We start from the raw sequence: 27,934 nt of genomic DNA, 5'->3' as shown, positions 1-27,934 counted from the left end.
TTTCTGACAGTCTCACACATACACAGAAATAGACACATCATCGTGTATTATCTTCCTCTCTCATCACGATTTACAACTGACTGAAATCTATCTTTGAATCTGAAATTTGTATAAAACTTGCAGTGACAACTTCAACACTTGGGCGTACTGATATAATAAACAAACGGTGAGTACAACATCACACATCTCTATAAGAATATATCTGTGAATGTTATTTGAGTGATGAAATTAAATCTGTGAGATCCATCCACAAGTTACCTGTGTTTACATTAGCCTAATTAGCTAAACAAGACATTCCGGTTGCTCAGGTACTCAAGTGTAAAACGTGCGAACGTGTACATGTCTGTCTGCCATGTGCATGCCATATAATATAAAGTCAAAATTAAATCTTTAAAATATTTTAAAATACCGATAAAAATAATTTCCACTTGATTCAGTTTGTTTCGTAGCAAGCTTTTGCACCATTTAAAGATATGAAACAGAAAAAAATGAAAGTTAAACTTTTACCATGCAGCTCATGGCGCCTTTTTAAAAACACAACAAGGTGACTGAGTCACAAGTGCAGCTTTTTTAATTGCCTGGTAACCCTACGAGCAGCATCCTCGAGAGACTTGTAGTGTTCACTTTAAGCGTGCGCACACTCTGCACGGATGAGTAATGTCAATGGCCGCAAGTAACCTTCCTCACGCCAGATGCTTCTCTGCCACGGAAGCAGCGATGAGGATCGGATATTTGGTCAGCGGTCACGTGATCGCATGGTATTCCAGAGCCACGCCGTCATTGGCTGGTCGATGGTCTGGCTATGGTGGAGAGGAGCATCATCATCATCATCAATTACTTACACTCGGTAGACATGTTTGCGTCGTAAGAAAAACTTCCTGATAAATGTTGACATGTTACTTCTCACCTAACAAGGTTTTAAGTCAAATAATAATATCGTGAATTTGTATGTGGTTGTTATGACTGAAATGGACAGGCCACACGAGCTCACCAATTGAACTTCGGGTAGTTTCCTTGATGTTTGAAGGTTTGACTCATTTGGTTCAATGCAAAGTAGTTTAGGGGATTTTGATTGTTCTCAATGACAAAGGGCCTGTCCCAATACCCACACTTGAGAGCATGTGCATGTGAAAGGAAGTAAGTGTGCAAGACCGTCCCAGGTCGAAAAAATGGCAAAAGCGCAGTGCCTTTAATGCACACTATCTCTAATACCACATTTGAGGCCAAGCATATCCCATAATTCATCATGTTCTGCAACTCGCATACCCTGAATTTGCACCAGACTTTCCACCAGTGCAAGTTAAATTAGATATTACGTATAATTTACTAGTAAATGAAAACTGTTGCACATTTTATTAGTTTCTGCAGGTCTTAAAAAGGTCTTTAAAAAGTCTTTAATTCGCCCTTACACAAATTAAGGCCCTGAAAAGGTCTTAAATCAGAGGAGAACATCTTAAATTCGTAAATTCATGACATTAAATGTTGCATACATTGCCAAAAAAAAATTAACATCTTCCTCAGTATTTTTGTCCTGTTTTCCAATACAAATATCTAAACATAAAATCAAGATACATTTACTTGAGATGCAAATGTAAAATGAAGTCTTGAAAAATTGAACAAGAACAAATATCTATCAATGATGAGTTGAGTTATGAAAACTTCCCTTTGAATTAATTTTTTTTCTGAATCCATTTGCAGATTTTTTTTTTCTTGTTTTAATCATAAACACTTTATTTTGATCAATTTCACAGATAATTTTATGTTATTTTGCATCTCAAGTAAATGAGATTTATTTAAGAATCTTTAGACATTTGCACTGGAAGACAAAAATACTGAGGAAGAACTTCACTTTTTGCAGTGTGATCAAAAGGTACAGTAAAAGTTATTTCCATATTCTAGTGGTTAGGAGCAGAGCGATTCAAGCTACTTCTTTGTAAAATGAAGTAGTGGATATCTGTTGAAAGTATTTTCAAATTCTGAAGTGTTGCTAATACAACTCATTGTGTTTCTCCCTAGACATTTATATTTAGAGAACATATTGTGTTCCCTTTAATTTATTCCTTAAATTTTCTTTACTTGCTCTTAAAAAGGACTTTAAAAAGTCTTAAAATTACCTTCTTAAAACCTGCAGAAAACCTTGTTATTGGTGCAGAGATGAGAATGTGTGTTTTGTTAGACATTTGCAACTATTTTTTATCACTTGATTTGATGCATCACAATCATGAATTCTGTTATGTGTGGACTATGAACCAACATTTAGAAGTTTATTTTAAAGCTCTCTAAAACTTTTACTGTTCTTCTAAGTACCATCAGGGTTTAAGTTCTACACACACTTGCAGTATTCACAGCCATTTGAACACTTTGGCCAAATACAGAAAATGCATCATGTAAGTGTTTAAGTGCAAAGACAAAGAATGTGGGTATTGGGACAGGTCCAAAGTCAGTCAGAAGATCCTTAGGAATGTGATGTCTTGTTCAGACTCAAAGCACCTCATTCTGGCGTAATTGTTTAGTAGATCCAACCGATAGTATGTTTTTGACTTTTACAGCTGAAAAATATAGGTTTATGGAAGTGAAGTAGAATGATTCATTTAAGATTTGGTAAATAAAAAACAATGTTTTGTTAACAAACAAAACACTACTAATGCCCAAATATTCTATAAGATTCATATTTTCAGAAATTGAGGTTGGTAATGAGTCAACAGAAATATTGTCATGTGTTCTAGATTGGTAAACACTGGATAATAAACCATATGGTCTGGTAGTGTTATCAGCGTCTGAAAGCACTCCTTTGGTAAATGTGTAAATAACACATTCAAACAGTGACAGCTGGTTCAGATTTAATGACGAAATGTAAATAATCTTAATTAAACAGATTGCTTAGTAATCTTGGTGAAAGAAATATCCATTTTAATATATTTGACAATGTCTTGTGCCTGGATTTGCATGGAGGGACATTGATGTCAACGTGTGCTTTCCTGTTTCAAAGGAAACTGCGCTTTTCCTGTGTGTGCTGAAGGAGAAATTTCCTGTTCCTCTTAGTGAATCTGGGAAGTGTGTCACAGAATATTGACACAAAATTCAGGCTTAAAGAAACCGTTTTACATCAACCAATATGTCACATGACTTCACATTAAATGTGTAATTAAAGGGATAGCTAACCCAAAAATGTAAATTCTGTCATCATTTACTCACCCTCAAGTTGTTCCAAACCTGTATGCTGAACACAAAGAAAGATATTGTGAGGATGAAGAATGTTGGTAACCAATGTGGCCCATTTGACTCCATTAGAGGGGGGGGAAAAAAACTGTTGTGAAATCAAAAAATCTTCTTTTGTGTACAGCAGAACAAAGAAATTCATACAGGTTTGGAACAACTTGAGGGTGAGTAAACGATGACTGAATTTTCATTTTTTGTGTTAACCCTTTAATTGTAATACACAAGTTTAAGAGTTTCTAGTCAGATGTTTTCACATTACATGTGAGGAATCAGGAAAGCTAAGCCTTTGGTTTTTGAGGTTAGCTTCGGTCTGTTTGACCCTGGTTTTCTTGGGGCGCCATTATTGGACTTTCCATTTCACAGGCCACTGCTGCCAGAGTACTTGGTAAGGTATGCGCTGTTCGTTAATTTGGCATATGTGGCCGAACCACTGTAGCCTGCACTTTTGGATTACTTCTTCGACTGTTGGTTGATGGTTGACTGTTTTTTTGGGGTTTTTTTGCGCACTTTGGTCTGATGGTGTCATTTTCAGCAGTGTCCAGGACTCATCTATATTAGTGAACTGTGTCCTGTGTCCTGAACTGGGGTCTGGTTTACCAAAGCTGTAGCAGTCACTGTGTTAAAAGGACCCTACTATACTTGACATTATCAAAAGATTGCTTTTTTCGGAAGGACAAAACAAGCACGCCTAGTTTTGTGCATATCGTTCTGTCATTTTCTTTTACTGACAAATGACATTCATGACCATAAATCTCTGAGACATTTTCTAAAGAAAAATGTTGCTTCCCCCGTCAGTAGTTCTGAAGTTAAGATAGAACTGGCGATATACGTGTAGTTTCGACATGCATGTGCTAAACTTACACTAACCTTTGGGGTCAGAAGGCTGCTCTTCACATATATTTATTACCTTTTCACAGTGAGGTACGCTACAGTTCAAAAGTGTTTGAAAGAAGTCTCTTATGCTCACCAAAGGTGCATTTATTTGATCAAAAATACAGTAAAAGAGTAATATTGTTAAAGGATTAGTTCACTTTCAAATGAAAATTAGCCCAAGCTTTACTCACCCTTCCGTACTACCACACCCTCACTACTTACCGCCTTCTGTATTCAATGTACGAAAAAAGTGTAAAACTCTCGCAGTTCAAAAAGCTTACGCTACGTCCACGCCTTCCCTATTCAACTTAGGGAAAAAGGGTAACTGACGCGACGCCGGTTTACACTTTCTTCATAATTTGAATACAGAAGGCGGTCTGTCGGAAGCTAGATATTTGATTTATAACTTAAATATGGATTTTTTTTTTTTTTTTTTTTTTTTTTTTTTTTAACACAAACGCATTGCTTCGCTTCAGAAGCCTTTATTAACCCCAAGAGCTGTGTGGTGTATGTTTATGATGGATGGATTTGGATAGAACTTTCTTCAGCTCATACTCGTTGATCTCGTTCACTGTCATTATAAAGCTCGGATGCGTCAGGATATTTATTCAAATATCTCCGATTGTGTTCATCAGCAGTGGCGGCTGGTGCTAAATTTTTTGGGGGGGGGCACAAAGAAGAAAAAAAAGAATTAGAGCTGCAGAATGGGCTAATTGTTAAATAATGTGATGTAATGTATCACTACTGCTTCTCTAAAACATGGAAAATTCAGTATTTTTAAAGCATGCCATAGGGCTGGGCGATATAAAATCTGTATTTAATTAAATTTTTTTTATTTTTTATTTCATATCCTGCCCAATATTTTCCTACAAACAATGTTCGTATTGAAGACTATGAAAACAAACATGAATGTAACCATGTAGTCTGTTATATTATGCGCAAAAAAGGGGTCAAATTACATGAGGCCTACAATCTAACATTGTGACACTACAATCTAAAAACAAAACAATGCTTCTTAAAGCAGAAGTTACATTCACTAAACTAAAACTGAAAATAAAAAAACCACAGACTAATTTTTAGTCTATTATGATTACCCTACAATAATCACTTTACAGTTACTGCTATCATAAAAATACACTTAGGTGTAGGTGCGAAATTCTACATATGGCACATTTATGTTCGCAAACAAAAACAAAAAATCAACAACAAATATTTTAGCTAAATGTATATTTTAGTCAGAATTATTGCGCTCCGTCTGTTTGGCGTGCATGCGCATGGCGGCGCTCGTTCACGGAAGTTTGTGCTTCCACTCCTGTCTCCTGGACAGCAAAATGGAAATATTTTCTCGACTTTCTAACATTTACAGATGGAGAAAAAGTCTGTGAAATATAAGTTATGCTCTGAGAAAATTATTTTACTTTAGCTTAAATATTATAAATATAGACGTTTCCACCAATCACTGCACAAGTTAAGGTTACGTATGATGACGAAAGCACGTTAGTGCTAGCCCTCCCGGAACCCATAGAGAATGCATTGCAGTGCCTGCAGTTCGGAAAAAAACAAAAAAACAAAGTTTTTTGAATGGAAGTGTATGGGAGCACTCGGGGGAAATCTCGGCCAGAGTGAAATTGCCCAAAAAGAGGCGATGCTCCACAGAACGTGATTGATGCTGATTGGACTATAGCCAGAGGCAGAACGAAACAGCCTAGCAGTGACAGATAGCGTAACACTGTGGTTGAAATAAATCCGTCCCTTTCTCACTTGGTGGTGCGTCACCCTATTGCCCTAATGAAGAAACCGCCCCTGTTCATCAGAAAGAAGAAAGTCGTAAACACCTAGGATGGCTTGAGGGTGAATAAAGCTTGGGGTAATTTTCATTTGAAAGTGAACTACTCCTTTAAAAAATTTTACAATTTAAAATAACTGCTTCCTTTTATAATATATTTTAAAATGTAATTTATTCCTGTGTTGGCAAAGCCGAATTTTCAGCATCATTACTCCAGTCTTGAGTGTCACATGATCCTTCAGAAATCATTCTAATATGCTGATTTGGTGCTCAAGAAACATTATTATCAATGTTGTAAAGAGCTGAATCACAGTTTTCACAAAAATATTAAGCAGCACATTTTTTTTCCCCTTGGATTCTTTGATGAATAGGTTCAAGTTCAAAAGAACAGCATTTGTTTAAAATAAAACAATGTAAAAGTCTTAACTCACTTTTGATCAATTTAATGCATACTTGATTAGTAAAAATGTAATTAAATTAAAGCCAATCATCTGAAATTGAACCAACATTTCCCAGTTTATATATCAATGGCAGAACCTCACGTTTATTACTTCCTTCACAGAAATGGCATCCTACAGCTCATTAGCCTTAAAGAAATGAACCTGAAATACAGGAACAAGCTGTCAGTCACATACCTTTTGAAGTATTCAAAGTCATTTGTGATTGTTGCCAACTAAATTTGTCAAAGGCAGCTTCAGGTTTATTCTGACCTCATTCTGTTCCTTTTTTGACTCCTACTAGACTTATACAGCATGTACACATTTGTGCAGTGCTTTTTTATATATGTCACGTATAAGAACAGCTCATTTTAGCAGACTCTTGCTTGCAAGTCGTTCAATATTTAGGTTTTGGTTTCTTTGGTTAGATGAGATGAACTTCAGCAGGTCAGCTGCACTTGTGTGGGCTCATGCGACAAAGGCGGTAAATTGGAGCAGAAAGCTCAAGTAGTCTTGCAGATCCACGTATGCAGATGCACAGCAGCACAATATCGGCATTATTATGGCAGCGTGTAAACGGGACAGATGTGTGTTTGTGGGTTACGTGTCTATAGACTGATGTCAGTGCAGCTGTGCTGGCTTTTGTAAGCTGATATATCATACTCAAAGTTGCTGTAGTAACCTCATAGATTCTGCATTGGTTTGTATGTATGAGAGTGGCGCATGTGTTTATAGCTCCTCCCCCTCCTAACCTTCAGTGGGCTGGTATGCCCATATATGGGGGATGAGTCTTGTGGTGTGAGAGATTTCAGCCAGTCAGAACACGAGGAGTGTTTTTTGAGGAAGGGGGGTTGAGAATACCGTAGGGGGTGATGGTGTCGTTGAGGGTGTGGTTACGGAGGAGGGGAAAGCTCTGTTTGAAAATGAATGTGCTACATGCACAGTTGTAGGGTGTGAGGAAGCGGCCATCATTTTGGAGTCAGACGATAAGGAAACAGAAGAAAAAGGCATTTCAGCTTCTGATACGGAAAAGCCAAAGACAGAGAAGCATTTTCCAGCCTGTAAAGATGCACTGTAAGTTTCCATTTTTGTTTTTAATATGTTAAATGATGGTTTTATAGCACTTGGAGTTGGTAAAGATGAATCGCAAACCTAAACACTGGGAGTTAGTTTCTAAAGCAACAGATCTGTGTGTGTGATGTGTGAATGATTTTGATTTTGATTTTGAATGAGTTTGATGTGTTTAGATCCAAAATGGATGTGAATTATGATATGAAATTAGAGGCGTGGCCTCGTTCATGTCGGGTGAGATGATTTTTGCATATGAAAGATACAGTTTCGGTGTTTATCACACGCTTCTCATGTAAATGAGAACATGGGCATTGGATACTTTAAGTATTCTCTGCATCCTCCTGTTATTCTGAGCAGGATCCCAGCTCTCTGTGCCGGCATACAGATGGTAATTTTCGGGTGGGGGCTGAGCGTAGCCGACAGTTGCTGCCAGCATCAGCTGTGTGGAAACCCCTCCTTTCCCGTCCTCCTGTTGAGTCCTGTGTTAAGGCAGGCTCGGGCAGCACGGCAGAAGCATCGGCAGTAAATTACAGGATGTTTGTGTTGTTAAAGGTGTGGCTGACATGATTTGCACAGCCCTTGTGTACACACAGGGTTTTGGGACATCTATGATCCGTTCATGTTCTCCAGTCATTCTGCAGAGCAGACGCCGGTCACACACTCCTCATATTGATAGCTGTTGTGTCTAAAAAAGTGAGGGAAAAATTCAGGAAATTGGAAAATGAGCTTGTCGATATGTGAGGTGTTTATGATTTTAGAATAAATATTATTACATTTTAAAATAAGTCTTCTATTTTATTCTATATTTTAAAATATAATGTATTCCTGTGATGGCAAAGCTGAATTTTCAGTAGCCATTACGCCAGTCTTCAGTGTCACGTGATCCTTCAGAAATCAAGAAATATTTTATTATTTAATTATTTTTCACAGCTGAATATGGTTGTGCTGCATTAGCGTAGATCCCTTCCTGATGCGAATTTACCAGGACTGTTGACGGAAAGTCCCTTGGCAGTGCCAGAGTGGAAAATAAAGAACTACTGGAAACCACCTGAGGACCAAAGAAGATCTTGCTGGTCTTTTTGAGAGTTATATACAGACATTTTGGTAGTGAAGGATGAAATTTCAACCAGCTGAACATCAGCTGATGATATTAGTCATTAGGATGGAAACATCATTCTTCTTTCACCTGACTCTTTCTGAGGGGGTTTTGCTGTCACATTTGAAGGCCAATAGTGCTATGAATACAGTATATTGCTGCTGAGTGAAAATGGCCATGACCACCAGTTCACAGCTTTAGACTGATCACATGACAGCAGATGGCAGATTAAGATGAGATAAAGGGATGAAGAGTGAGAATAAACTGGAATGTGCAGAATGACGACGTGTATTTCTAGATAATCAAATGACTGACAGTATTCGAGCATTTAAAATTCAGGTTTTTAAAGAAAGCGTGAGTTTGAAAGGCAAAACGAGTTCATAATGTAGTTTGGGAATCTTGTGAATGTTTTGAGATGCTGATTGGTTTCATCCTCACCCACCAGCTACAAGACACACAAGGGAACATCAGTGAAACCAGCAATGAGATGCAAACTTGCATGGTTCCATAATTCTCAAACAAACCAATCCAAATTCATATTTTACTACCATGCCTTGAGTTTCCAGACAAGGGAGTCTATTTATGAGGATGTTATCAGGCGAGCTGACGTCAGCCAAGACGAGGATTTGCATCTGCATCATTGAGTGCATGCTGGGAGTGAGTTGTGTGGCTGGTGTGTGTCTGTGAGGAGCTCACGCCATGGTACCCGCTGAGGGCAGATGAGGGTGGCTCTGCTGGAGGGAAGTTACCAAGGTGAATGGATTGGAAAAGGGGGGAGGAAGGAGGCTAAATCATTCTACTAACTGAGGAAAAGACAATTGAGCATTTTTGCCCACTAGCAATGTCTTTTTTTGTATGTAAATATAGTGGTATTCTTTGAAAAAACATGGAGTGCCATGTAAATACAATGAGAAATTAAAATCTTTAGTTCTTTAGTGGTGTATTGTTTTTATTATTTTGAGTTTTTATTTAGTTTCAGTGTAGTTTTAGTTTTGTCTCTTATTAATTATCTTGGTGATTTTTAGATTGACCGTTTCCTATACATCACATACAGAACACAAATTGTTATATATGTTGTTGAGATGCCACCTTTGCAGTTTAATTGGCCAGTTCATTTTGACAGAATACACAGAAATCATCCAGCATTGATTGAAAATATAAGTCATTGTCTCTATAATTCAGTTTAGGTTTTGTTTGTATTGTGGTGCAAACAAAAGTGTGTGTGTGTGTGTGTGTGTGTGTATATATATATATATATATATATATATATATATATATATACAAACCCAATTCCAAAAAAGTTGGGACACTGTACAAATTGTGAATAAAAAGGGAATGCAATAATTTATAAATCTCATAAACTTATATTTTATTCACAATAGAATATAGATAACATATCAAATGTTGAAAGTGAGACATTTTGAAATGTCATGCCAAATATTGGCTCATTTTGGATTTCATGAGAGCTACACATTCCAAAAAAGTTGGGACAGGTAGCAATAAGAGGCCGGAAAAGTTAAATGTACATATAAGAAACAGCTGGAGGACCAATTTGCAACTTATTAGGTCAATTGGCAACATGATTGGGTATAAAAAGAGCCTCTCAGAGTGGCAGTGTCTCTCAGAAGTTAAGATGGGCAGAGGATCACCAATTCCCCCAATGCTGCGGCAAAAAATAGTGGAGCAATATCAGAAAGAAGTTTCTCAAAGAAAAATTGCAAAGAGTTTGAAGTTATCATCATTTACAGTGCATAATATCATCCAAAGATTCAGAGAATCTGGAACAATCTCTGTGCGTAAGGGCCAAGGCCGGAAAACCATACTGGATGCCCGTGATCTTCGGGCCCTTAGACGGCACTGCATCACATACAGGAATGCTACTGTAATGGAAATCACAACATGGGCTCAGGAATACTTCCAGAAAACATTGTCGGTGAACACAATCCACCGTGCCATTCGCCGTTGCCGGCTAAAACTCTATAGGTCAAAAAAGAAGCCATATCTAAACATGATCCAGAAGCGCAGGCGTTTTCTCTGGGCCAAGGCTCATTTAAAATGGACTGTGGCAAAGTGGAAAACTGTTCTGTGGTCAGATGAATCAAAATTTGAAGTTCTTTTTGGAAAACTGGGACGCCATGTCATCCGGACTAAAGAGAACAAGGACAACCCAAGTTGTTATCAGCGCTCCGTTCAGAAGCCTGCATCTCTGATGGTACGGGGTTGCATGAGTGCGTGTGGCATGGGCAGCTTACACATCTGGAAAGGCACCATCAATGCTGAAGGTATATCCAAGTTCTAGAACAACATATGCTCCCATCCAGATGTCGTCTCTTTCAGGGAAGACCTTGCATTTTCCAACATGACAATGCCAGACCACATACTGCATCAATTACAACATCATGGCTGCGTAGAAGAAGGATCCGGGTACTGAAATGGCCAGCCTGCAGTCCAGATCTTTCACCCATAGAAAACATTTGGTGCATCATAAAGAGGAAGATGCGACAAAGAAGACCTAAGACAGTTGAGCAACTAGAAGTCTGTATTAGACAAGAATGGGACACCATTCCTATTCCTAAACTTGAGCAACTTGTCTCCTCAGTCCCCAGACGTTTGCAGACTGTTATAAAAAGAAGAGGGGATGCCACACAGTGGTAAACATGGCCTTGTCCCAACTTTTTTGAGATGTGTTGATGCCATGAAATTTAAAATCAACTTATTTTTCCCTTAAAATGATACATTTTCATAGTTTAAACATTTGATGTGTCATTATGTTGTATTCTGAATAAAATATTGAAATTTGAAACTTCCACATCATTGCATTCCTTTTTTATTCACAATTTGTACAGTGTCCCAACTTTTTTGGAATCGGGTTTGTGTATATATAAACAGTCAAACCAAAATGTACTCAAGACACCTTGAACATTTCATTCATTAATACAGTTTATTTACTGTAGTTTAAAAAAATGGTAATAAAATATGACAAGATCTCAGAGTTAAACTGTGTCAGAAAGAATTAATCTTAATTATGTCAGATAACACTTAAGCAAAACATGGTCAGGTCAAAGTGTCTGAATAATTTTTGGTTCCAAATTTGTATCAATCTTACTGGTAGTCCACTGTATGAAGAATTTTTGGGTATAATATGTCACGGTTCACTTTATTTTGCTATCCTCACTTAAATTAACTATAGAGCCCTGCACCCACTAGTAAAAATATATCAGAAGTGTCTGAATAATTTTTGGTTTGACTGTGTGTGTGTGTGTGTGTATGTGTGTGTGTGTGTGTGTATATATATATATATATATAAATAATATTATATAATAGTTTAATATGGCATGTATTTATTATTAAGTAGTTTAATATGGCAAGAAGAGAAATGACTTTTTTTTTTACATAGGCTAGTTTAAGTTAATGATAAAACCCTGTGGTTCAAAGTTATATTTTAAAGTAGCATGGTGTTGATTTCTGATACTGTACCGTAGTACTACCACAGTACTTTTTGTCGAAGTGTTGCTCATAATCCTGATGTTTTCATCATCTCATCCCTGAAGACTAAAACCAAAACCTCTGAGCAAAAGGTCATGAAGCAGAAGGCTGATGTATAGCACCTGGTTTGTTTTTCACTCACTGGGTTTATTTCAGACTCTCTTTCACTTTTTTTTCTTTTGTTTGGTACATCTGAAAGCCTGTTTTTCTATCCACTGGCCACTTCTGATTGTTCTCATCATCATTAGTGGAGGGCGGGAGCGTCACTGCCGTGTGTTTTCATGGCAGCAGCGTGTAAAAACAACATGCCGCTCGAAAGGTGCAGAAGTCAGGCTTTGGAAGGGTGGGCAGCAATATTTTTCTGGACATAGTGATGTGTTTCCTTTTCTTGGAAATGATTCCCTTTCTGTGCTGTCCACCCTGTGCAGTCCGCAAGAGCCATGTTAGCAAAAAATTGTGGAATAATGTGGTCAACTGCCTTTGCAATTGACCTTTTTATGGTTTTCAATAGACTATTTATTCAGGGTTATTATAAAAGTTTGTATATGAGGTTAAGGGAGATTAATCTGATTTTGGACAACTTGTTCCCAAAGTTTGAATTCTCTTCTTTGATTAAAGGGTACAAAAAACTGTATAGTGATTTAGAGTTTAGATAATTTTTGTGTTTGGTTTGGTCATGTGACTGTCTCATGCGCACTTCAGGTACTTTCCTTATAATTTAAGCTTTGACTCAACTTTTTGTCCAATTTACCAGTCTGTATGATGGTTTCTTAAAGACAGAGACAGAAAGTATTGTGCCACGGCTGGTGACCCAGCATGCTTTGCAGCTGGGGTTAAATCTTGTCTCATGCATTAAATATGCCATTAAATTGCATGTATTTCCTATAGGCCATCCTGCTCTCTAGATATTTACATTAGGCAATGAAAAAAAAACCGTTTGAGTGCTACTTTTAACACTGCATCTATTCACATTAGTGACTGCGTGTGAACCTACGGCCATGTCCACAGCCTTAGTGATGGACCATCCAGGGGATTCAAGCCTCCTCCAGTCCTGTGGAACAGCAGACAGTCTCGCCTCCCTGGAAGATGCCATCGCCGAATCTACAGCCAAGTCAGTTCCTTTTCATTTCTTGTGTGTTATGTTCAGATAAACTTAACATGCATGTATACTAGGTCAGGTCTGCAACTAAATTCCCATGGGTTATTTATACGTACAGTTTTGACAAATTAGTCACGATAGGTTTGTTTGTAAACATGAGAATGAAGACATGTGGGAGTGTCATTATATTAAAAAAACTGGTTGTATGCCAGGTCCATAAAATAAAGATTCAGTTCATCATAATGAATCACATATCATAATCATAATGAATTATACACTTTTTATGTTCTTTAGATACAATACAGTAGGAACCAAATAAGATTTTGAATAAAAGTCGAAGTAGACTCTTCAACATCAATGTTTTTTACACTACCGTTCAAAAGATTGGAGTCAGTAAGATTTTTTGATGTTTTTTAAAAAGAAGTTTTTTTATACTCACCAAGGCTGCATTTATTTGATCCAGTAAAAATACAATAAAAACAGTAATATTTTGAAATATTATTACAATTTAAAATAACTATTTTCTATTTTAATATATTTTAAAATGTAATTTATTCCTGTGATGGCAAAGCTGAATTTTCAGCATCATACTCTACATACATACTCATACTTGAAAACAACATTTGTGCTGCTTAATATGTTTGTGGAAACATTTAAAAACAGTATTTTTTTTTTTTTTAAATAGAAAAAAATTTGTAACATTCTTTGTTACTTTCAATCAAATTAATGTATTCTTGCTGAATAAGAGAGTTTATTTCTTTTTAACAATAGTGTATGTCAGATATAAATCTTAAGATTTTGGCCACAATTGACAGCATTGACATTGGTTTTCACATGGACGAAACAACCATGTCATGTGATTCACTGCTTGATAATTAATTGACCATTATGTGTGTAAAAGTTTTGCACTTTGACTAAACACATTAACACATTTACTCTGAAGCTCACAGAACAATGTAAGTAATGTAAAATGAAACTCATGGGTGTCTGAGAGCGAGATAAGACTATTTCAGCAAGAGAATGCTGCTTGTCTGGAAAACTCATTATTCGAATTTCCTGATTTCCTCATAGTGAGTCATCAGAGGAGGAATCAGCATGTGCCAGAGAAGAGCAATCTAAGACCAAAGCCGAACAGAGTTTGCGCACAGAATCAGGTGAGATTACACACTCTTGCTGTTTTACAAACACTCGCAAATCACTTTAAACTCACAAACACTTGGGTGAAAAGTCTAGGACATGTTCTCACTGTCTTACAAACAAACATACTCGCTTACTCTCGCTGATACAGGCATGTGTGACCATAACCGCCATTTTGAACCCATGCCATATACATCTTTTTGAGGCCTCAAATCCGCCATGTGTGCATTCAGTTCTGCATTCCACAGATAAAGAGCGATGGAAAGCTGGCCGGAGCACTAACCCACAACGCGCACCTCAACGTTCCTTAATGTTTTCATCATGGAAACTCTTACGTAACTTCTTTTTAAAAAGATGAACTTGAGATCACTAGCACCATTGAGTGCTCAGTGAGAGGAAGTGTTTGAAAAGGAAGCTGCTGTCCCTATGCAAACTAACTTCCCTTTCCTTTAGACATGCAGCAGGATGACACTGCTTTTTTTTTTTTTTTTTTTTTATGAGATTTTAATGCAGTTACACAGTCCCGTATGAGTTTGTTTATAAAGGTTAAACAGTTGCAGAGCCATTTGAAAATGACCCACGTGTGAACTTCCAGAAGTTTCGTCGCTCTGCTGTTGTCTGTCTTGTTTACATAAGATAACAGAGCTTTGAATGAGGTCATGTCGCATGACCCTGGATTTACAGATCAAGCTGCTGTGGTGGCTTTGTTTTTCATTTCGAACAGTTTTGCAGAATGTATGGTCAGCATAAAGTTGTGTGTTATGGGTTTATCAGATTGACGCTGCACAGGACATTGTAAAATGTGTGGGGTGGCTTTCTTCCCCTTTCATGCACAGCTGTAAAATCAGTCAAGATAAATTCCTGTTGATATTATTTTCAGCTGTCTTGCAAATGATTTCTTGCAGTGTGTAATTTCTGTGTGATTAGCGGCAAAAACAACAATTGTTTCCAGATAGGTTTCCCAAACACTTCCCCATCTGTCACTGTTCGGAATAAAATGAGTAGTCCTGCCCCAAACCCTTGCCAATGGTGAAACAAGCAGATTGCAGTTCTGGCCAGGAGTAATAAAATGACACACTGCAGCTAAAATTGAGATGTTCACAAAACAGTTGTGCTGTTATCATGAAAATGGGGCTGGTCACTCCTTGAAAGAGTCTGCATACTGATATGACACCAGCAGTTTGTTTTCTGGTTTAAAGCTGTAAATGATTCTGTGTGCTCTGCTGCTGAAACCTCATCAAAAACTGTATGCTGGTGTGTGTATGAGATACTAGTGATGGATGGGTCTCCTATGCTGTGGTGAAAGAGTGTGTGAGTAAATGTCCTGATAGGGTGTAGCTGAGCAATTTGATTTAAAACAGACACTGCAGCAGAAATTCTTCAAAAAAGACCACACAGACTTTCTAGATTTCAGAAACACACAACATAAAAACTGTGAGCAGCATAGACTAGAACAAAATTCACTAACATAAAAATAGCAAAAAGCACTGTGGTGTTATCATGATATACATCAAAGTACCACTTGATACCATGTTACTGCTAAAAAACTTTTATATGGGTTGTCTGGTTACAAATGTATGATTTTAATGATCATCAGACAACACTGTACAGAATAAATAATGATCAGTGACAATAAATAGCTGTTCTCTTTGTAGGTGCCACCCCTCGTCCCGACTCCCTCTCCTTGCCCGCTAAGGGCACAGAGTTCTGGACCACGTGCAGGGATGGGGAGGTGAAGCTCAGAATGGGTGAGTCCGGCCCTGAGGCTGAACCCGCCATGACTGTGAACCAGATGTTCTCCTCTACCGTCCAGCGTTTCGGCAGCTACCCAGCTCTGGGCTGGAAAGAGGGAGAGCAGTGGAAATCCATGAACTACACCGAGTACTACAAGTCTTGCCGCACTGCTGCCAAGAGCTTTCTTAAGGTGAGGGCCGTTAACTCAGATAAAACTGTTGAGGGTTTAAGAGTGTAAATATCTTTATTTGTGACCCACTGAGGCTTTGCAAAGCTGGGCATTAAATTTTTCACTGGATTTGTTTTTTTAGCAATATATTCATATGCCTCAGAAAATTTTTTATTTTTTATGTTAAAGGGTTAGTTCACCCAAAAATGAAAATTCTGTCATTAATTACTCACCCTCATGTCGTTCCACACCTGTAAGACCTTCGTTCATCTTCGGAACACAAATTAAGATATTTTTGATAAAATCCGATGGCTCAGTGAGGCCTGCATTGACAGCAAGATAATTAACACTTTCAAATGCCCAGAAAGCTACTAAAGACATATTTAAAACAGTTCATGTGACTACAGTGGTTCAACCTTAATATTATGAAGCAAAGAGAATACTTTTTGTGTGCCAAAAAAGGCAAAATAACAACTTTATTCAACAATATGTAGTGATAGGCGATTTTAAAACACTGCTTCATGAAACTTTGAAGCTTTACGAATCTTTTGCTTCGAATCAGTGGTTCAGAGCATGTATCAAACTGCCAAAGTCACATGATTTTAGTAAACGAGGCTCCGTTACATCATAAGTGTTTCGAAACATTTCGAAATTTCAATGGTTCATGTGACTTTTTTATTTATTTATTTATTTTTTTTTTTTATTATTTTAAAGATGTTTGTTTTAAAAATGAATTGTGTGTTGTGGATTGTTATGTATGTATTGTTATCTTGTGTTGTTTGTGAGCCTTTTAACCTAAGAAAAATTTCTATCATTGGTGATAGACAATAAAGTTTCTCTTAACTCTCTAAACTCTTTGACAGTTTGATACACGCTCCGAACCACTGATTCGAAGCAAAAGATTCGTAAAGCTTCGAAGCTTCATGAAGCAGTGTTTTGAAATCGTTATTTTGTTTTTTTGGCACACAAAAACTATTCTCGTTGCTTCATAACATTAAGGTTGAACCACTGTAGTCACATGAACTGTTTTAAAAATGTCTTTAGTAGCTTTCTGGGCATTTGAAAGTGTTAATTATTTTGCTGGCAATAGCCTCACTGAGCCATCGGATTTGATCAAAAATATCTTAATTTGTGTTCCGAAGATGAACAAAGGTCTTACGGGTGTGGAACGACATGAGGGTGAGTAATAAATGACAGAATTTTAATTTTTGGGTGAACTAACCCTTTAAGGTTTTTTCACCATATTACCAAAATCTCATAGCCAGCAAGACTGACATGTAAACCAGCAGAAATCACATCCGTATTCAATACAGTATGTCACACAAAACAATATGACAGACTGTCAGCTAGCCCGAAATTCTTTCAAACTGACCCCGGGCCATTGGGCCACATTGTTCAGCCCTAATTGTAATAAACTTGGCCAAGATACCAAAGATGCGAAGGAGGCCTGAGATTGCCATTGTTAGAGTTTAGCACCTAGGTAGCATAACAGGTTTAACCCATGACTGTTTATTGCTTAGCAATTCAGTAACTTTAGTCATTTTCATTATCTTGTTGCTGTTGTGATCACAACCATTCAGCATTACACTGTTATCTGAAATGTCCCTGATAAGAGGAGTATTTTTATGTAAGAGGTGCCTGATAACAAACACTTAAAAACAAATAAACGCGTATAAACTGGTGTAACTGTTACTAAGATTACAGGCAGTCATTGTTGTGTCCTTGAGTAAGGCATTTGAACTCAGGTTACCTCAAGGAGAAAGTGCCTGCAATTAGTGCGCCGTATGATGAAGCATCTGGGAAATGACATAATCCTGGTCCTATTTCACTACAATTTCAAAGTAAAAATTAGAAATATTTTGAATAAAGAAAATGAAGCCCATTTTTACCATTTTGAATGAGAGTCAAGTATATTTTCAGGCTCAGTTCTCATTGCCATAATGTGTCAGGGCAGTTTACATTTTTATTCTCATTTCTGTAGTATATACATAATACAGTGCAAGTTCAATACAAGTCAGCACAAATTTAAGGCAGTACAACAATTACTATCATTATAAATGCTTATATATACTTAAATATTTAAATAATGTAAATATTCTTTCCATTATGATAATGAGAATTCAATATATTTATTTTCCCATTGAAGTAATAAGGATTAGGATGAGTGTTCTAAAATGGGCTTTATTTCCTTTATTCAAAATATATAGTTTTATATTTTTGTCTTTTGCTTTTGGGGTGTAATACGACCTTGACATTTTCTTGAATTCTGCCAAACCCAGTCATAGCCGGATTTTAGTTGTTTTTCAGCTTGAGGACAATTGGCCACAGTACCTGAGAATAGTTTCTCTCAGCAGCGGGAGGTTTTTCTTTATCGTCTTCAGTTTTTCCATGCCCTTGTCTTGGGATGAGGTTCAACTCCCAACTGGTCACGTTCTCCCTGTGGGGAACAGGACGTCATGCCTGGCGGCCGATGTGGGCAGATTTCCATGGTTTTGTTTATTGTAAAACTCAACGGTGTCATTTGTCCAACTCAAACCCTGTGGGAGTGATTCAAATTGAGTTGTGTGTACACTAGGCAGCATAAACACAAAAGAAAGACTTCACACAAGAGGTGTTAGATGTCACAACATGCGTGCAATATTTTGGCTGGTGTGACTTTTTATATTTTATATATGATGCTCAACCATATAAATAGATCTTATGAAAAAATCATTATTTTAAACTGTATCTTCTTAATGATTCTGTTAAACTGGTTCACACATTGTTTATCTCTAATGTCTTGTTGCAAGAACTTTGTTTAAGAGTTGGATGATATTTTGGAGTTACTGAACTAGTGAAGATCTTAAACATAGAGATAAATGGCAGTATTTAACTAAACATTTATTTAACTACAAAAAAGAACATGTAAATTGCCATGTGGGACTTCTGGGAATTCTTGTGAGCGATGACTCAAACAAATCATAAGACAGGCTTCTTCATTTTTATATGCAAACAATACATGAAGCTGTGATTTTGCTTTGAAATTTGTTAATGTACATGTGCTTACTGTGTGTATATATTCACAGCTCGGTCTGGAGCGCTACCACGGTGTAGGTATCCTCGGGTTCAACTCAGCCGAGTGGTTTATTGCTGACATCGGGGCTATTTTAGCTGGGTAAGTGTTTATTGTGAGGATGTTTTACACTTTGTCCTATGAGTCTTCAAATCAACCATAATCATATACGCATACTGCTGTCATGCTAACTCCAGGGTCATACAGGTCATTCTCAATAACTCATTATCAGCACACGGCCAGTGTTTGTCCCAAACAAAGCTTTAATTATTTCATCAGAGTCAAATGTGGCTCTGTAGTGCCATAAACTGCCCAGCTGCCTTTATGACTTTAGTGAAGACAGATGGCACAACCTGCACTTGTTAAACATCATCACTTAAACCTGGTCTGGGTTGGTAAACATATAGGTGGAGTCAGAACAGATGAATGTTGTTAACGTTTGAAAGAGTTTTTCTGTTCCTGAACTGCTAGCCTTTTGGTTACAGCAATAACAGAGTTCAGGATGTTTATTGAGGGATTCTGTATGTCATTGGCAGGGGGTTTGCTGTGGGTATCTACACCACTAACTCCCCTGAGGCGTGCCAGTATGTGGCGGAGAACTGCCAGGCCAACATCCTTGTGGTGGAAAACCACAAACAGCTGCAGAAGATCTTACAGGTAATGGGATTACAGGACCCATTTCCAAATTAACCCCTCTAGAACATTTTCTAAATTAACACAGATCAGACCTTTTACCTTTTATTTTTGATTTTACCTACACTACTATTCAAAAGGATAGGGTTGTTCAGATTTTTTTTAAAGTCTTATGCTTAGCAAGGCTGCATTTATTTCATCAAAGATACATTTAAAACCTATAATATTATGAAATTTTATTACAATTTAAATAGAATTTAAAATATATGTAAATCTTAAATGTTTAAATAAAACATTTAATGAGTAACGACATAAATTAATTATTATTTATTAGTAGGTTATCTAAGGTTTTACTGGTAAGGTGCTATAATTGACTACTCAGAAAATAATAGATATATTAAATGGTTATTTATGTAATTATAGACATGAACTAAAGCTGTGGATACATGTAGGTATTTTTAAAAATATAAGTACATAGTAGTTAAAGACACCTAGTATAAAGTGGGGCCAAAAAATAAAAGAATCGATTGATCATCAAAATAAAATATTTTTTTTTTTTTTTTTTTTTTGGCTCCAGCTCCAGAACACAGAACAGACATATGCTTTGGCTTTTTTGACTCAGGCAGCCCGTTCAGGCTTTCTTAAGCCAACATCAAAGTTTGTTTATGAACTTTAGCTACTAGTTTAAAATGTAATTTATTTATTCAGCTGCCATTACTCCAGACTTCAGTGTCACATGATCCTTCAGAAATCATTTTAATATGCTGATTTGGTGCTCAAAAAACATTTCTTATTATTCTTTGATCAATAGAATGCTTAAGAGAACAAGAAATAGAAATTTTGTGCAATAATATAACTGTCTTTACTGTGACTTTTGATCAATTTAATACATCTACCTGAATAAAAGTATTAATTTCTTTTATAAAAAAAATGTACTGACCCCAAAACTTTTAAAAGTTAGTGTGCTATTTCTAAATATTCCTAAATATTCAAATTCTCACAATTATGATAAAATACAAACATTTTTACCAATTAAATTATATATTATTTTTTCACATTGCAGTAATGAAAATGATTTCATAAATGTTAATGATTCTGCCTTCAAGATGATATGATTGTATGAATATTGTGTGTATATATATCGATAAAGCTTGCAAAAAATATTAATCATTTAGCTGGTTATTTCTGGTGCCAGTTCTCAGATCCTGAGACTGATCAGGATCTCTAGTTTAATCAGACATCACACTCTGTCCTGCCGCTTAAACACATTAAAAATTAGGCCTCCATCTGCTGAAGGCTTTTTCCTAATGATTTCTTATGCTGTGTGTGTGTGTGTGTGTGTGCGCACTTCATTTCAGGTCCAGGACAAATTACCGCACCTAAAAGCCATTATCCAGTACAAAGACGAGCTGAAAGAGAAAAAGCCCAATCTCTACACGGTACATTTGATTAGTCAAATATTTTCAGTTCAAGTCTCGGAGCATAAGCTTTCTTTTTTAATCCCCCTCCATTACTAATTGAAATTTGACATTTGCTATGTAAATATCTGTTACACATAGTGGGCTGAGTTTATGGAGCTGGGCCGCGACGAGCCTGACGATCAGCTCGATGATATCATCAGCTCCCAGAAACCCAATCAGTGCTGCACACTGATCTACACATCCGGAACCACTGGCCAGCCAAAGGGAGTCATGCTTAGTCACGACAACGTGAGTTAAACCCAAAACATCCAGAATATGACATTTGAGCAAACTGTAACAAAAACAAACTGATGGATACTTGTGATATGGAGTACCATGAGTCTCTATGGAGTACTACAGGTACCTGTCGTTCGCAATACTGAATGTTCTCTTTGTCCTTCTGTAGCTGACATGGACAGCATTTGCAACAGGCCGAGATGTGAGTCTTACAGATGCAGATAAGTTACAGGAAGTGGTCGTGAGCTACCTGCCACTCAGTCATATTGCTGCACAAATGATTGACATCTGGCTTCCCATGAAAGCAGGAGGAGTTACGTACTTTGCACAGCCTGATGCTCTAAAGGTTAGTGTGCAAATTACACATCCTTTGCTCTTCATTTGCCACAGTAGTGCTAAAAAGCTTCCTGTTTTTGAAGGGTTTTTTTTTTTTTTTTTTTTCTAAGAAATTGATACTTTTATTCAGCAAGGATGCATTCATTTGATCAAAGTTTTTTTTTTCAAATAATTGCTGTTTCTATTCATCAATGAATTCTGAAAAAAAAGTCATGATTTCCACAAAAATATTAAGCTGTAGAACTGTTTTCAACATTAATAATAAGAAGAAATGTTTCTTGAGCACCAAATCAGCATATTAGAATGATTTCTGAAGGATCATGTGACACTGAAGACTGGAGTAATGATGCTGAAAATTCAGTTTTGCCATCACAGAAATAAATTACATTTTAAATTATATTAAAGTAGAAAACAGTTATTTTAAATTGTAATAATATTTCACAATATTACTTTTTAATGTATTTTTGATTAAGTAAATGCACCCTTGGTGAGCATAAGAGATTTTCAAAAACAATAAAAAAAAAATCTTAAATACCTCAAACTTTTGAAAGATAGTGTACATGTTTGTGAAGGCACTTCCTGTTTTCCTCCCCTAATCCCTCTGTTTTGTGTACGTAAGCGAAGATCCTTCCAAAGACAATCTTGTTAGTTTAAACCAACTGTGTAATCCTTTTAAAGAGCTTTTTCACTGATCCTTTTGTTGAAACATAATTCATAAAGTCTTAGTCATGCAGCTCTCACACACACAAAGGTATTTGTGATGTTCATAAGTGTTTAATTTTCAACCCTTTCCAGAAAACAAGGCAAGGCTGTATGTAGATCTGCTGATATTTTATTAAAACAGATGCATGATATATTTCCCCTGTGATCTCTAGAAGCTGAGCATGTGATATCTGTAGTGCCTCACTGTTTCTCAATGTAGCACCGCAGTACTGTTTTATAATACGGTCATTGATTTAGGAGCGCAGGGCCAGAAACTGTGATGACCTACATGCTCATGTCACCTGACATAACCTTGGGAGTGTCAGCTGATATTTGCATGCACACATGAACATGAAGCCTTTGGCAAACCATGCTTGCGTGTGTAATAATAGAAGTCACTGCATGTCCCAGGGTTCTCTGGCTAACACCCTACGCGAGATTCACCCTACTGCGTTCATGGGTGTCCCACGAGTGTGGGAGAAGATGCAGGAAAAGATGAAGTCGATTGGAGCCAAATCATCCACCGTGCGCCGGAAGGTGGCGTCTTGGGCCAAAGACGTGGGCCTGCAGACCAACCTCAACAAAATGGAGCTGTATGTACACGCACACCCAAACACACACACAAAGAAGGTAGAAACATGCATTCACACATGACACTTTTTTTTTTTTTAAATATCAATAATTTATGGTGAGAAAAGTGGTCTCAGATTTTTGGACCCCAAGTAAGTTGACAAGCAGAAAAAATGGTACAAAAATGGCATCTTTAACCAGTTTAGTTATGAAGATTGACACATCACTCTGTGACATTTTATACAGTGAAACAATTAGGCTCTGTATTAACAGAGGAAATATCTTGTGTCTTCAGTAATGGCAACCTGTCCAGAAAGCCACTGAACTATCGGTTGGCAAAGCGTCTGGTGTTCCGGAAGGTTCGGAAAGCACTGGGGCTGGATCGCTGTACGAGGTGCTACACCGGAGCGGCTCCCATTACCAAAGACACGCTGGAGTTTTTCCTCAGTCTGGACATTCCTCTCTTTGAACTCTACGGTATGAGTGAGAGCTCTGGACCGCACACCATCTCACTGCCTGACGCCTTCAGACTCACCAGGTACTGACACCTTAGTTTTTTTTTTTTTTTTTCAGCTGAAGTGAGTCATTTTTAGTCACTTCAGCTTTAACTTTTAGAATACTTCTCATTTCCATTTCTTTCTCAGCTGTGGAAAAGTGATTCCAGGTTGTCAGACAAAGATCTTCAGCCCCGATGCCGATGGAAATGGAGAGATTTGTTTCTGGGGTCGTCATGTGTTCATGGGATACCTGAACATGCCTGATAAAACCGAAGAGGCTCTGGATACAGATGGCTGGTTGCACTCGGGAGACCTCGGGAAACACGACCAAAACGACTTCCTGTTCATCACTGGCCGCATTAAAGGTAATGAGCCTGATGGTCGATCGAAAACAGATTGCTCTTCAAACCGCACCAGAGTTCATTTGGAAGTGGAACTTAGGGTGTGTTCACACTTGTAGTTCGGTTCTCTTGGTTCTTTTGTTCCGGACCAAAAAAGAAAATGATACATTTACCAGAGTTCATTTGAAAGTGGAAAGGTAGGTCTCGGTTTGCTCGTTTGGTGTGCACGAGGATTCGGATGGCAGCGTTCACACTTATCCAAAATAACCGCTCTAACAATCGCACCAGAGCAAACCTGCCAAGTGTGAACACAGCCTTACTCACTGGAACTAAAACAGCTGTGCAATTTCATTTCATAAGATATTTAAATATAAAGTGGCCACACATTTCAATAGGATTTAGTGTTGTGCATGTAATTAAGTTTCTGTTTTTATTCTAGAACTAATCATCACAGCTGGAGGTGAAAATATTCCCCCGGTGCCCATTGAGGATGCAGTTAAAGAGGCCATTCCGCTCATCAGCAATGCCATGCTTATCGGAGACAAGAGAAAGTTCCTCTCCATGCTGCTCACAATTAAGGTATCATATAAATAATACGCGTGTGTGTGTCTTTGCAGATGATTCCACTATAAACCTGTGTGTCAAGGTTATCCACCTTGCACTCTTTCACCAGATGTGATAAAGCGACAAGATAAAAGCTATCTTTTCCATAAATCGGAGATTTGTCTTAACCAGCTGTGATGAGTGACATTTTGTCAAACATTTAGTTTAGATTTTTGTAGCTTTGTGCTAACTTATTCACCAAAATATTCTGATCGGCTGTGATTGTCTAAGAAACAGTGTTAAACATAGTTAATGACCAAAGGAAAAGGTTTATTGCTTTGATTATTCAAGATTATTGATTCATTTTTAATGCCTTCCTTATGTAATATGAGCGATATCATGTTCTTCACAAACTGAATGCTGTAAATCTAATCTGAACATCTCACCCGAATGCTCTTTCACAAAGTTGTGTTGTGTAAGGTTACTGAGAGATAACGCTGATTTTTAAGGTGCACGAGTACATTTTTACTATGCTCTAATCAGATCATACCAGTATGTTTAAGTGGTAAATGCTCAAATATTATCAAACAGCTTCAATATACTTAAAAGCTGCTGCCAACCAGTGGACAACCAGTGTAATTACAAGTTCCATGCTTTCTCTTGGAATCACTACGCCCCCTAGTGGCAATACTTTTTGGTTTGTAAATTGGAAAGTGTTACTAAATAGCGGTGTTTGCTAAGGCAGAATTATAATAAATATATATAATGTTATTTGTTGAGTACAGGTGTGATATTACTTTTCTAATAAATTTGATTTAGTATTTTTACCCGGTGGACAATAATAAGGGCAAGTATTCCACATACTTGCATTGAATAAGGGAAACCGCATCATATCTAGAGACCAGATGAGAGAAACCCTAGCAACCGCATAGCAGCATGATTAAAAATACTCAGAACACCTTTGCAGTTGCATAGCAACATGATTAAAAGCAGTCAGAACAACTGCAACCACATAGCATCCCCCTGGAAACCTCGAACAACACCTTAGCAACACACCAGAGTGTGTGCACGCATGAACGCCTAATTTAGACTTGAAAGGTGCTTTGTCTAAATATTGGTTGGGAAACGATTGGATTAAAAACATATATAATCTAATATACAATTAACTTAGAATTTGAAAAACATTGACGACTCTTCTCTCTTGCTCTCAGTGTCAGGTAAACAGCGAAACAGGAGCTCCCGAAGACGAACTGACTCCTGAGGTGGTGGAATTGTGTCGTAAACTCGGCAGCAACGCCACTCGAGTCAGCGAGATTGCCGGTGGCCGTGACCGCACCATAAACGCAGCTATTCAAGACGGCATCACCCGCGTCAATGAGAAAGCCACCTCTAACGCCCAGCGCATTCAGAAATGGACCGTGTTGGATCAGGATTTCAGTATCCCTGGAGGAGAGCTGGGTAAGTTTCTTATAATGAACCTTCTGTGAGTTATTTCAGGGTTTTGTAAGTAATTATATTAAGGTCTGTATAGGCTGTTTGTTTAGCTGTTTTTAACTCTCTCCCTCTCAGGGCCCACGATGAAGCTCAAGAGGCCAGTGGTCATGAAGATGTACAAAGACCAGATTGAGAGCTTTTACAAAGAAGTCGTGACCCCAACCACCCCAGACAACCCTCTGCCGCCTAAATAGGTGTCCAACAAAAACCCTTGTCATCCACTTCAGAGTTCGGAGACAAAGAGACTGACATGGTCTAAAACACACACACACACACACACGAGCGCGCACACACACTTACATAGAAACACCATTCAGACCTTGTGTTTTGCTTTATTTTTGAGTTAATATTTGTTCAGGGTTTTCTAATTGTTTATTTCATACTGTTTACATTTTTATGTATTACTGAAAGAAGAAAAACATGTTTATGAAACAAAGCCATTTTTTTTTTTTGGTGATTTACTATTTATTTTCTTGCCTAATTATAATGAAGTGTCTTTTGAGCCATGTTATTGATTTATATGTAAGTGCAGGTGATACCGATTAATTTATGGTTACATTTATCAACAAAGTTTGATAAATCTTAATAGCTAACAAGCATCAGGCGTGACTGAATTCTTTGAGAATGGTGTTTGGCAGTAGTGCTCGTTTGTCAACAGCACTGCTGTGAGCAACTGCCACCAAAAACACTGGTTGTTTAACGGAAACTAGATGTTTACAGAGGAACATCCTAAGATTTCATTCTGTGAAGATCATTTTGAAGGAATCCCATGCCATTCAAGCCATAAATGTTTTTGTTTACTTTTTTTTCAGAACCAAATGCATCACATTTGTTTAAATATTTGTTTCGCTTATGCAGTTGGTTAATGTTGTTTAATTCTTTGTAAAATTAACCTGTTGTATAGTGTAAATACATATTGCATACATTTCCTCTTCTTCTGTGGTCTTACTTGATGCTTTGCTGTGTCACTCTGACAATCCTCAAAGTAGCAATACCATTTTCCTGCCATTGTAATCTTGACAGAGAGAAGCGGTGAATATTTATCTTATGAAATACGGGACATGAAGGATCTGGTGTGAGTAATTGATCTGTTCAGAGGTGATCATTTGATTCGCTTTGAATTGCATTATTCTTTGCTTTGCATGTGCAATATGGACCAAAAATGTAATTGATTTTATTTATATTGTATACATAGTAAAATGCTTATAATGCAATTTAGAAAACCAATATGGATTGATCAAAGAGGTTAAATGGACTAACTGTGAACAGGAAATGCTATTTAATCAGTCAAGTGCTTGAATATACAAAAACATAACTGCATATTACTTCATGCAAATCCAAAGATTTGATTTTTCCCTTTGTAAATAGTTCACACTAGAGAGCTTTCCTCAAATACTTGGACCTGTTACTCCAAAGTGCGTATTTTCTGACTGCATAGCATGACCACAGCGAGGCCTTTTTGTAAATAGGAAGACTTCTAGTAAATTGTGCATGAAATGAGATAAGTTGTTTGCTCAGTCAGAATAGGTGAGAATGAAGGTGGAGCTAGTGAGTGATTTCCTTTCTTCTATGTGGGATTTCTATTATGGGTTAAACTAAATTACTCTGTTCTTTTCCAAAATCCACTTGCCTTTTATTTAAAAAAAAAAAAAGCAAGTTTCTTTTTAGACAGAATTACTGTAAGTTTAATGTAAGTCTGATATAGAGCTTGAAGGGTAGCCCATTTGGAAATGTGAACATACAATAACGTGAAGTCTCAGACTGTGAAAGGTTTAACTGGTTTTACCTGACTCTGAACTCTTGAGCTGGGTGACAATTAGCTGTGTGTTGAGTGATGTTAAGGGTTTCTGAAACGTGCATGTCTGTTGAAACTGGATTATTTGATTTTGAAACTCCAGGTTTCTACTTGTATGTGTGTGTGAAATATCCCTTTACTGGACAATAAATGTACTATAACCATGA

The 27,934-nt window shown here is 37.3% G+C and overlaps 1 protein-coding gene across 2 annotated transcripts; it reads left to right on the top strand.

Annotated features, from left to right (window-relative positions):
• The first annotated feature begins 1 nt into the window (after position 1).
• acsbg2 (acyl-CoA synthetase bubblegum family member 2) lies at positions 2-27,934 on the top strand. 2 transcript variants are annotated; one of them, XM_051903212.1, is made up of 15 exons: positions 2-166; positions 12,944-13,079; positions 14,139-14,221; positions 15,860-16,128; positions 19,173-19,261; positions 19,696-19,816; positions 21,151-21,231; positions 21,352-21,501; positions 21,659-21,835; positions 22,939-23,120; positions 23,393-23,635; positions 23,742-23,959; positions 24,375-24,514; positions 25,690-25,936; positions 26,048-27,934. In XM_051903212.1, exons 2-15 carry the CDS (start codon positions 12,967-12,969, stop codon positions 26,164-26,166), a joined length of 2,232 nt encoding a protein of 743 aa, XP_051759172.1. In that variant the 5' UTR covers positions 2-166; positions 12,944-12,966; the 3' UTR covers positions 26,167-27,934. The 2 variants fall into 2 exon arrangements, with proteins under 2 accessions (XP_051759172.1, XP_051759171.1); XM_051903211.1 differs by lacking the exon at positions 2-166 and adding an exon at positions 7,172-7,389.

Source organism: Ctenopharyngodon idella, chromosome 8, assembly GCF_019924925.1.
Source record: "Ctenopharyngodon idella isolate HZGC_01 chromosome 8, HZGC01, whole genome shotgun sequence".
NCBI lineage: Eukaryota > Metazoa > Chordata > Actinopteri > Cypriniformes > Xenocyprididae > Ctenopharyngodon > Ctenopharyngodon idella.
The sequence above is the reverse complement of the archived record's forward strand: the minus strand, read 5'-3'. Positions and strand labels throughout refer to the sequence as shown.